At 38.4% G+C, this 12456-nt stretch overlaps 1 protein-coding gene across 1 annotated transcript in view; it reads right to left on the reverse strand.

Moving 5' to 3' along the window:
• Positions 1-35: 35 nt before the first annotated feature.
• The window catches only part of LOC135938740 (protein phosphatase 1 regulatory subunit 14C), a 57176-nt gene continuing 44755 nt past the window's right edge, over positions 36-12456 (reverse strand). Inside the window, exons 3-5 of the mRNA XM_065482637.1 lie at positions 11082-11168; positions 3158-3199; positions 36-1715 (exon numbers count right to left, since the gene is read on the reverse strand). Of these exons, the coding sequence (XP_065338709.1) occupies positions 1674-1715; positions 3158-3199; positions 11082-11168 (171 nt within the window). The 3' untranslated portion in view covers positions 36-1673. The remainder of the gene's footprint in view (positions 1716-3157; positions 3200-11081; positions 11169-12456) is intronic.

A 12456-nucleotide genomic window follows, 5' to 3' on the forward strand; every position in this document is an offset into this window, starting at 1 on the left:
ATGTGTTGGCTTGAAAAATGAAATTAATTTAATACTTATTATTTATCATCACTCTATATTTAATCTTCACAAAGACATACATTTACACAGTAATTACTCCTTGCGTGTTCATTGTTTGATTCTATATAATCTTAAAAAGTAAAAATCAATAAACCTTACGAATTAAACAAAAAAGGAATATAAGTTTCAAAAGCATATAGAAAAACTGCATTCGCTCAAAACACGCACCCCAGTGTTGTGCGCTCAAAGGTCGATAATCCAACAGAAAATCAACCTGGCTGTGAAATTTTTCCAGGTTACAAACGCCAGAAATTTCCTCGGGTCTTGCCGAAAGTTGTGCAAACACGCGATTTTAATTTCAAAAGGGACAGCAGTTTTTGGCACCTGATTATGAAGTCAAAATGATTTGTTTCTCCGTTTGTCCGTAAGTGGCAGAGTTGATTGTTGGTGTTGATCCTTCATAAAGAGGCATTTCTTCGATCTAGCAACTAGTATTTTTGTTTTGTTTTAATTATGCACATTCAATATAATCACAAGCACTCCTCTCTCTCTTTTAAAAAGTCACGAGTTTAGAAAAACAACTAACTATATATCTGTCGCCGTTTAGGTCACCAAATTTTGTTTCCATTTTAACAAACAACAATAACTCGTCATTTCCAACAACATCCCAACAATTTTTAAGTTTTTGCCGTTACCGAAAAATCTGAGAGGAGAACTGTCTTGATTAATTGGTCGAAATTTGATACTTTCAACGCCATCTACCGACATCGGTTCCAACTACAGAATCCGAAATGAAGTCCCTAAAACTCGCTGTATTTGTATCATTTAATAAAACATTATTTGTTTCTGCTTCGTTTGAGATCACTACAACAAAAGTAGTTGACAATTTCCCTAAGAAACAATATGAACAAATTCTTTCCAGAGTGCTCGTCTGCTTGGTTGTCTCTCATGATACAGATATTAAATTACAAATTGCACACATCAAATATTCGCATCTTTACCAAAATACAAAATCCCTCCACAAATCATCTCACACGCCGATATCGAAGGAAATCACTACGGTTTACTGCGAAAATTAACGTACTATTGCTCAGATCAGTTTTAATGTTAATCATATAATATGATGTAGAAAAACGGGGTGTGTGGGGAATTCTGGAAAAACGTTGGTACACAAGGAAAAGAGTCAGTCTATTTACAAAAAAATGAATGAAAATGACACAAAATTAGTATACAGTTTTGTAGCATTATTATTTGTTAAAATAAAAATCCGCCGTTCCGGAGAATGCACGCGGCGGCAATTATTATTATTCATCTCTTGGAATGCATTTATTTAATTTACTTTCCGTCTGGGCTGCGTGCATCCCCTGTCGAAGCGGCGGATTTCGTTTGTCGTGAACCAAAGTCGCAGCACTCTAAGACAACTAAACTGGGTCCAAAGCACGAATGAATGACAAAAAAAAATAATTCACTTTCGCTGCAATCACACTCGTACGCTGCTCTCGGAAAATGCTCTCTTTCTCTCTCTGCTCTCTCGTTCTCTTGATAAATTTTGTTGCCCAAATCGAGCGCGGCGGGGGACGTTTGAAGAAGAAGAAGACGTCTCGCGTGCACAATTTAGCTCCTCCGCCTTCTTCTCGCGCCAAATTTTCTTATCCACGACGCTGCGTCGGCGCTCAAAGCGTTTTGGCGCGCTCCAGCAAATCCTCCACGAATTTCTGCAAAGGGAAACAAAGCGTTAGAGTTTATTCAATTAGCGAGAAACACTGAGTTAATGCCCCACTTTCGCCTTCAACTAAGTTGGAGCAAGAGAAACTTGGGATAGAAAGAGGAAATGGGTTTTTTCTTTCAGGGGTTGAAATTTAAATTTGTCATGACTTTTATCTGGGTCTCTCTATTTACTCAAATAAATGAGCTTCAGAATTTTATAAAGGTTTTAAAATTTTATATTGCACTCATGAAACGTTAAAAGAGTTGAATAAAATGTATTTTAAGAATATTAGAAATAAAATTTATACATCATTAACCATTAAACCATGAAAAAATATTTTGAGAATGATTAGGGAATTTGAGAACAGATTTATTTGTTTTTTCTTTTTCACTCGATACAGTCCTCAAAATAGCAGAAATATTAAAATAACTGTTTTTAATTCTTCGGAAAAGATGTCCTGAATGAAAATTGTATTATTTATTTTATTTTAAATTTCACGTTGATTCGTAGACAGGTTCAAGGGGCTGTTTTTTACTTTGATTTTTAACACAGATTTTTTTCAAATTAAAAGAAATCGAGAAAAAATAGAAATTTATTTTCCACCGCAAGTTACTAGTAAAAATACATCAGCCGCCTTTTTCTGTTCATTTGAGATGTTGATTAAATCTAGTTTAGCACGTACTTTCCGCAGAAAAAAAAAACAAGAACAACCGCGGACGGGCCGATCAATTAACGAGGCTGCCCACTCGCGCTCTGCATCTGTTTTCTGTCCTGTGAGAGAGTGCGGTGCAGACAGCAGAGTGTCGGCTTGCGAATTGCGCCACTAGAGTGACGAGCGCGGACACGAGAGCAGTGCGATGCGCGTGTAAACGGATCGGATGCGAAGGAGAGTGCTTGAGCAACGACAACAACGCAGACAACAGCACATTAATGGCTGTTTTGAGAGAAGGGTGCAAATATTTTGATGGCAATTTTCATAAAAATATAGTTTATATTTTTAATTTAAACTTATTTAATTTTTAGTAAAATAATGCACATATTTTCTTAAAATTATGTTTTTTTGCCAAAGTTTTGTCATTTTGCAAATTCAAAACATTTAAAATAAATATCAATGTTTATTTGAAACAATTTCAAAGGGTTTTCAATGCTTTTAGTAGTAGAGTCAAGATAAAATATAAATTAATGGGGTGATTTTTACTCATTTTGTTACTATTTAAAACGGACCAGACCATATGAAGAAAAAAGTAGTAATTGAAATTAAGATTACATATATTCGTATGGTGTTTCCCTTTTAAGATTTATATTTTTCAAATCTCGTTATTATTTAAAAATCTCTAAGGGCTAATAACTAACAACCAGAACGGAAAGATAATTGGAAAGAGCAGAAGTGAGCGTGGGCCTAACTCACTCAGTAATTAATTAAACTAAAACTAGTGTTGATATACCAACCTTGACATCCAGTGGAGATTTCTTGGCATCTACCAGGATTTCCTGTAACAAGAAGTCACGCTTTAGTACTGACGGCAGACCTAACTGGTTTCCTCTGCTGCCCGCACCCGCCAACTCACGTTGTAAAAATAAACCGACGAAAGCTCTACTTTTCCCCAAAAAATTGTCTATCAATCTGCGCCGATTTCCGCGAATGCATTAGCGCCGGGCTTGTCCCGAGCTAGCCAAGCGTGTTTTGTCCGAGGAAAATTCACTTGTTTGATTCACACTCGGCTGCCGATTCTTTGAAGGGAGGATAATCGATTGCAATTGCTGCTTCTTTTCTGTGCCGCCGCCGGGTCGACAGCGGCTTTGCGTGATTTTCGGAAACGATGTAGAGCGATGAAAGTCATTTATTAGCGCTGGACAAGCCCTTCCAGATCAAATAAACTGCCTCTAAATGAAAAAAAATACGAAATTTGTTTGGAATGAATGGCAAAATTCATTTTTTTAATAAGAGTTGCCAATATCCAATATTTTCAAAGATAGAAAACTGTGCAAATATTTTAAACTCTTCCACTGGGAGCTCAAAGTGGCAATTTGGATTTTCTTTTGTTGCCTGTTCACAAACAAATTGTACTTTTTCGACTTCTTTTCTTTTAACTCATTAAAAAATCCGTTTGTGATAAATTAGTTCAACTAAATTTAAACTAGTCGTCACTAGTTGTTTTCAGGCAGTAAATTTTTTATTCGCCTCTAACTTGTGACAAATCTGCTGCGCGTCGGAATGAAGTGTTTCCCCCTTTTCGCCCGAATTGATGCATCAGACGGAACCATTTGCCAGCGTGCCAAACACCACTTAGCATGATGGCCGCCGCGAGAAGCAAACGAGTCGATTGTTGGGCCACCCGTGTTTATTTGAGGCCCTCGCGCCGAGAATAAACGATCCACCGCACACACACACACGGGACGAAAGCGAAATCTTTTGCCGCAAAATAGAGCAATATAATAATGCACATGAGCCGGCATCAATTCGACTCGCTCGGTGGCTGCAGGTTTCCGCCGCCGGCCGAGCAGAGCCGGAAGCGCGTATTTTTTTTATTTTTATTTCTGCTCTCACGTGATACGTGTTGTTTACTGCTGCTTTGCACAATTGCTCGTAAATTTTGGTGTCGGTGACGCAAGTTGCACATCGGATGTGGCAAGTTTATCAATAAATCAGGTTATTAATGTTCTGGATCAAATAATTTTTAGATATTTTATTTTTTAGCTATATTTAGCAGCTTTTAAAAATTATATAATTCGTCCTGGTCCTGGCAAAATTGCGCAACGTTCAACAAACATCCAAATTTTCATTGTCGAATTGATTGTTGACCTTTTCTTGCAACAAGGAAATTCGCGTTTGGTTAATGAAAGTTACGCAATTTTGCCGGGACCAGGACGAATTGTAGCTTCAACTCAAATCAATAATTTATTATTACTGTAATATATTGTAAATTTTTTACTAAGTATATATTGTTTATTTACTTTTGTTTGAAAATTGATATTTTTATTGAATTTATTTATGATTTTATAATTGAAAAATAACAAAATTCAAAATATTCAAATTTTACGATGTTCAACAATATGTATGCACTATTCATTAAATAAATTTTTGGTTGGTTACCCTTTCTTAGATAATTATATGTGAAGAAAAATCCAATGGTTTTGGTAATAAGATAAAATAATGTACTGGGGCAGGGAAAGTATAAATTTTTATTTAATGTGGCTTAGAAAAATCAGCACACTGGGTCATTCTAAAATTTATAAATCTGAAACAAAACGCCAGCCAGAGATTTAAAATTATTTATTTTATTTTATTGCATGGGGCAGTTGCCCTGCTGATTCGCAGTAAATACTATACAAAATCTTTGCCGATTGGGACTGAGAAGAGCATTATTTTGAAGCACACGTGTGCGTCAGATTTATACGCTCGACTCTAACAATAAGCTCTGGCTATTCACCATTTTTTGCTTCAATCGAATGAAAAGGAGGAGGAAAGAAAGACGAAATAAACTCGTCCTTGGTGCAATCCGCTTTTCCAGCTCGGAGCCGATTGATCCGTCGAGAGCGCCGAGGGAAAAGCCCGTGACCTTGTTTTCCGCCGGCCAGACGACGAACCGAAACAAAACAAATGGAAAATCGAGTTCGTCGGCGCTGCGTGCAATTATTTCCTTTCTTTCTCTTTCTCTGCTGCTGCTGGGATGCGCGCGAGCTTTGATTCCAAGACGGGCGCCGCTATTTTTGGACGTGTCCCGCTGCGATCTTGGGTGCCAAAATTATTTCGCCTCATTGCCAGCACGATGACTGGACTTTCCGCCATTGTTAAGGCTGCCAACCGTCCTTGGCAATAATAGTAGTGTGCATTTTTACGAGCGAGAATAGATTTTGCAGATAAACTGCAGCAGTCTGAGTTACAGACACATAAGAGGAACGTGTTAAATTTCAGAAATATCACACTTTTGAGTGGGTTTATAAATAAACTGAAGCAGTTGAAGAAGGAAATTCGTGCTTTTTATTAAAAAAAATAGTTTTCCATTGTTAAAAAGATAAAATAATTTTTTTCTGGTGTGTTTGTGGGGTTGGTAACCCTAGAGTTATCATTTTGCTCGTCTCGCGGACGAGCGAAATCTTCTGGCTGGCATTCAAGAATTAGGCCCGCTCCAATTAATGCGCAGGCGAGCGGGCGAACGACCGAACGCAAACACTCGCGGGGTTCTAATCGCGTCGCAAAAAGAAACTTCCTAGCCTAACATAATATCGAAAGCCTGCACGACATGTGGGACTTATCAAAGAGAAAATCAGCAAGCCTAACCGCTTCCGACGTCAATTAGCAACTTGTAAAAAAGCTGGTAATTTATTCATAAATGGAATGTTTTATTTCTTTTTTATTTATTCCCATTTAGAATGAAATCTTTGAATTTTCTTCATTATCCAGCATTTTGGGAAGTTAAAAATTGAGGGTGGAATTGATAAGACGGGAAATCGTTACCGTAAAAAGTTTCCAGTCCCTGCTGACATCATAGCTTTTCGTTTATAAAAAAAGTTTCCAAGCTTGGATCGAACAGATCCACGTCATAATTTGCGCATTTTCTTCCCCCAACAGCGAGGAAAGGAAAAATAAAAATTTATTTTGTTTAGAGCTTCAAGGTAGAGAGGCTTTAATTCAGCCTGCATTTTAATTCTTAGTTAGTTTGTTAATTCCTTTGGTGGAAATGCAGAGCCATTCATATTCTGCAAATGATGGGTACACAAAAATGTCCCTTTTAACCACCAGTGAAAAAAGACGCCCAATTTCTGCCGATTTCGCAAGCTGCGTCCCGAGGCAGAAAGGCTGGGGTTGGCGCCGTAATTGAATTTGCACGCCGGAGGCAGCAGCCATGATATATATGATTGCAGACGCAATTATAGCCACCGGCAGGAATTTGTGCAGCTGATCGGCCCCATAAAAAGAAGTATTTGGGTCAAGCACTCGAGGGAGGGTTTGAAGGGCGGCTCGAGTTAATTGCCCCTCACCCCGTCTGTCTCGACGTCAGTTTCGCGGAATTCCTCGCCCGGCCGACAGGCTGTAAATCTAGCTGCATACCATTGTTAATTTTTTTCTGCGCTGACAGGGTGAGTTAAGATCATTCCTGCTTCAGGAAAAAGGCTGCCATAATGTAATTTCACGTAAAATTTAAACCATTAAAGATTTAATTTCAGAACAAATATTTTTTTAATTTAAAAATATGTTATTTTAATTTATTTTATTAATTTGATGAACATTGATTTAGAGCCCATTTTTTATAAATTATATATGTCTACTCTAGAATGATGTATTCCTAATTTATTTAAAGGCTGACGATCAACAATGAAATCAATAATAAATAATCTATTTAGATAGTCTTTCTTCAATTCTGATAATCTACAGTGAATTTGATCACTAAGTTCCCAAATTAAATTAAAGATTAAAAACCAACTTAGAAACCCAGAGGAAAACCTGTGCGCGCATCATTCATCTCAATTAGGGGTATTTGCATCGATTGCCGTGTTTAAACTCAATCAAATTCGGCGGTCGACGGGGCTGATTCGATTACGCCCTGTCTGTCAATCACGACGCGTGAAAGGCGAATCGATACACTCGCGCAGTGCGGGGCAAAAACGACTCCGGCAAAAACTTAATTATGTGAATTCCGGCGAGAAAAAGCCGCGTATAAATTTGAAAGGACAAGCTTTGTGCCAGGCAAGCACTTTTTTACAAAGGAAATAAAAACTGCGCTGTTCAGCATTTTGGCATCGGCACACAAGCCGCCTTTTTTATTGTAACTACTTTTTAGGATGGCTAGTTAAGGACAATATGATCGTGTAACAATGCTGTTTCAAATTGTACAGAGAAAATGTCATTTGTTTTTAAATTAGAAAATAAAGTGTTTGCAATAAAAGTGCTCCAAAACAGGCAGAAATTTTGTGATTAATTAAACAACGTTTAAAGTGAATTTGTAATAAAAAAATGTGAAAAGTCATTCCTGTATTATGATATTAAAAAAATAAAAATTGGGAAAAAGGTTATTTTTCCCAGGCCGTTGTTTAAATTTTAGAGATGACCAGCTCCAAATCAAGCGGCAAGCACTGTCTCCTAATTGAAAAACACGATTTTATTTTGCCAGAAGTAAATCATTGTTTTTTTATAAACTTGACAAAATAAACTGTCGCACTTTGCTGAAATAAATTTCGCAAATAATAAATTCAAAATGTTTTTTCCTGTTCATTGTTGCCCCACAACAAATAAAGTCATCTTCAAGTACTGCCAAGATGCAGTTACCTAATTTTTCTTCCCTTCATTGCTCGCTCTGACAAGAGAAAAATTAATCATTAAGAGTGCAGAAAAATATAGTTAACTACGGGAATGGATGACACGCGCGCGTGTCACTTCTTGCAGTGGCGCAGGGTGGCTGAATGCAGCGTTTGCAGGGGCGAAGGTATAGAGCACGGAGGGGTTAGTGGGTCGCCGGGATGGGTAGCCTACTTTCGGGGGTAGTGCTCGCGCGTGGCCGCTCCCAACTGGGGCAAACTTTGTTCGTTCCACTCTGCTCTAGCTGTGCCTGATGCATAGACCGCGCGCGCGCTGCTATACATATTATGAAAAAGCGCGCCTGCATAATGTGCATTCACACTCGCCGCAATTAGGTCGCCATGCACATGCTCCAAAGTGGAAAAGAATATAACACTGCATTTTCTTCTGAAGGTGATGCTTTGTAAAGAAAATAATTATGTGGTTTAAAAATTTATATTTCATCAAGCCAGATCGCAAACCTAATAAATTTACAGCGGATTAATGCTGCATAACCCCGGAAATTTCTTGTTTCCAGTGCAGAAACACGAACCAATCTCTAAAATTCAGTCCAAGCCAAAATTGAGCTGGATAGCCCAGTAAATCTAACAGTTGCATCAACCGCTCATTGTAGCCAACAATTTGAATAATTTTAGATAGTTTACATTTAAAGTGGAATGATACTGGGCAATAATTGAAAATTATTTAAATTGTTGGATGCCATAAACAATTGATCTATTAACAATTTGTTCAACAATTTGCAATAATAAAATGGACCTTCCTACAATAAAATTTCGAATTTTGCCAATTTTCTCCAAAATTTACAGTGCTTGAACATATTTTCTTGACATATTTCGATTCCTCTCGTCGAGATCTGTCCAACGGTGTATGCCACTTATTGGGGAAACTCTTGGTTTTGAAATTAAATTGGATTTCAAGTAAGGAGACAGCCATTACCATTTGAAAAGCACGGTAACTTTCCAGCCAATTTTCTCGAAAAATACAGCGCTTCTTAGGTCAATTTAGGCTTTAACTGAATCCTAAGGAACGAGTTTATGCATTGGCAACAAGCATTTTCCAGGCTTTTCCAGTATCATTCCTTTTTTAATTGTGTTTTTTAGTCTTGGCAAATTGCTAATGACGCTTAAATGTCATGTAATTCTACAAAATTAAATTTGACGCCCTTTTCGACCTTTTATACATTCATGTGTTGAGAAGATTCAACAATTCCTTCGGGTTGAAATCCTGAATTCTCTGCGTTAAGCAGAGAGTGTGAAGCTTGAAGCATAATTTGTGTTACGATTCAGCAGCGCACTCGAGCTCTTCCACGTCGCTTGACATGTGTCGTGGGTGAAAATCATTGTCGAGCCGCTTGGTTTAATCCACTTTTTCAAAGAAACTTGTAAAAACAGAACTTTAGAGCATTTTTCACCCTCATCTTGCCGCGATACTTTGTTCTCATTCTTTTTTTTGTTTTCATTCCTTGCGCGGCGAGAGATGAAAAGAAAAGATTCGCCTTGAGGTATGTATCTGTCAAGTTTGTGATATTTCTCTTTTTCCCAGCTGCGCGCAAAAACTTTTGCTGTCAGAGCATGCAAATTTATCTTCTTCTTTTCCAATTCATTTGGATTACTCAACGCTTTCTGCTCAGGAAAATGAGATCTCCATCTTATCCTCCTATTAAATTTTTTGGGTAGTGTTAATCTCATCATATTAATAAAATAAAAAAGTAACCCAGAAAGTGTCCAGAAAATTTGAAATGATTAAATATTTTGAATAAAATGTTGTAAAATTAATCGAAAATTTAGATTTACGCTTTCTACTAGACTTTAGACCTTAGACCCTGACCTTTACCCTCCGTGGTCTCATCCAAATATTTGAACTGAGGCAAATTTGCGCCTGGGTTTCGGTGCGCGTCTTTCGGCGAGTGCGGACTGGTGTCGGGCGGGCCAGTATCGACCCGGCGACGCTTGCGAGCCACATCCGACCGACTCTGCGGCTCCTCTGGATTTCGCTGCTCCCTCTCGCAACTCGCCCCAAATTCTCGGCTCGGTCTCACAGGAACAGAGCCGGCCCGTTTCGAGCAAAGCCTCTTTTCCTGCGGGATCAGCCCGCTTTATTCCAGCCTGGCTTCCAAATCTGTATTTTGATATTTTAGGTTGATAGCGTCTGGCTTCTTTACGATCACTGCATCAGGCAACTTTACCCTCTATATCCCACAATTTCAAATCCAGAAAGATGTTCCCTTTATTTAATTTGCTCACAAGACAGGATTTACAGCTTCTAATATTTTTTCTTAGACAATTTTACGAAATAAAAAAGGAAAGAATTACGCAACCAGATAATTCTATGAAATTTAAATTTATATTAAAATCAATCCAAGTAGAGCTGAGCCATTCAATAATTTTAATGAGTTTTCTCCCGTAAAAATAAATTCAGACGCTTCAGCGCAGTTTCCTCAATTTCTGAAACGTAATACTCTTAAAACCAACGCATCTCTTGAGTTTCTTCTGCATTGCCGTGCAACAGATTCCCGCTGAGAAGAGAATCGATGTGAAAAGAAGCAGCAATCACGGTTTTTATGCAGCAGCTATTTGTTGAAAGATGATGAGTAAAAAAAAAACGGCAACAGCTGCTGCTGCTTGAGAAATTCTTCCCGTCATTGTTTACATGCACACGTCGGAAACGCAGGCGACGAATGAAAAATAATCATTCCCCAGAGCAAAGATGGAGAGCAAAAAATATAAAAATCACGTCCAATTACGCGCGAGATTCGATTTGCCGTCAGAGAGATTGATCCGATGCAGCAAGGGTGGAAAATTAAATTGCGCACCGTGGTTTTTTTTTTTGCTGAGAAAACTCGTCCAAGTGGAAGGCAACCCACTTTTTTGGGCAATTTGCATGGCAGCTTTTTTGCATGCACGAGTTTCGAGCGCGCTCTTCCAGTTTCGAGCGGCGTCGAGGGCGAAAGTCTGATAAATCGGTCCTTTCCGCAAGAGCGGGAAAAACGCTCCGTCGGTGAGTCACTCGCCGGTAAAGCGTGAGTCATTTTTATTGGCAGGGTGCGGGCTGGAGGAGAAGGAGGAAGGCACTCACCTGTAAATGTTTTCTTCTTTGATTGTCGTCGTCCATGTCTAGCAGGTGATCCAAATCAACGTCGACCTCGGTGTTTCCAGTCTTGGACTGCAACAAAGAAATAATACAACCATCAAATTAAATGAAACTATTGTTTTTCACATTTATCGGATATTGCTTGACCCGATTAAAGTGGAATGATACTAGGCAACAATTGAAAATTATTTAAATTGTTGGATGCCTTAAACAATTGACCGATAAACAATTTGTTCAACAATTTGAATTAATAAAAATGACCTTCCTACAATAAAAATTTAAATTTTGCCAATTTTCTCCAAAATTTACAGTACTTGAATATATTTTCTTGGCATATTCCGATTCCTCTCGTCGAGATCTGTTCAACGGTGTATGCCACTTATTGGGGAAACTCTTGGTTTTGAAATTAAATCGGATTTCAAGTAAGGAGACAGCCATTACCATTTGAAAAGCACGCTAACTTTCCAGCCAATTTTCTCAAACAATTACAGCGCTCCTTAGGTCAATTTAGGCTTTAACTGAATCCTAAGGGATGAGTTTATGCATTGGCAACAAGCATTTTCCAGGCTTTTCCAGTATCATTCCTCTTTAAATTCCATTTTAAAAATTATTTGTCGGGTAAAAGGTTCGAAAATTCTTCTTCAAGCAAGGATTAAAAATATTTTATTTACGCAAAAACCTTTTATGCTGTTTTTGTAGTCCTAAAATGTTCAAATTATGTTTGGTGTACTTCATTAAACACTTTTAAATCTTATTTTAAATAAATAATATCAGCATTCTTCATTTAAATTAATTAAGCAACAGTTTCAGCACCTTTAGAAATCCCGGTGAATTTGAAAAGTCCTCGAATAAACTCTGCATCAGTTAACCGTGTTGAAACTAAATTGGATTTTATCTCATTGTCAGTACCAGGAAATTGTGCATCCATACGTGCAATTTGATTAATTTTATCTGCATGGTGAAACGTGTTTATACAAGGCTGCAAGCGTGTAGAGCTTCGGAAAGAGGGTCTTAACTTAACAGCTCAATCGAGGATGTCTGCGGCTCGGTGAACGTCTCCATTACGGCCCCTCCGCTCTCATACACACTTAGCTATTTTGACCTGGCTGACAAGAGTTACCCATATTGATCTACAACAGGTAGCGCGGGCGGCGTCGGCTTGGCCATCATCATCACCGCGCGGCTCATCATATTGCAGAAAGCGCGCCGTTTCTATAGCAACTCGAGGCCCGAAAGTGCCGCACACACGCGTCCTCCTAAACTTATACTGCTCGGCCGGCCGAGAGAGAGAGAGAGAGCGAGGAATAAAGTTTGCATGGTACACGTGTTCCCGCGGCCACAAAGTGCGGCACGGCAAGGC

This window comes from Cloeon dipterum, chromosome 3, assembly GCF_949628265.1.
Source record: "Cloeon dipterum chromosome 3, ieCloDipt1.1, whole genome shotgun sequence".
NCBI lineage: Eukaryota > Metazoa > Arthropoda > Insecta > Ephemeroptera > Baetidae > Cloeon > Cloeon dipterum.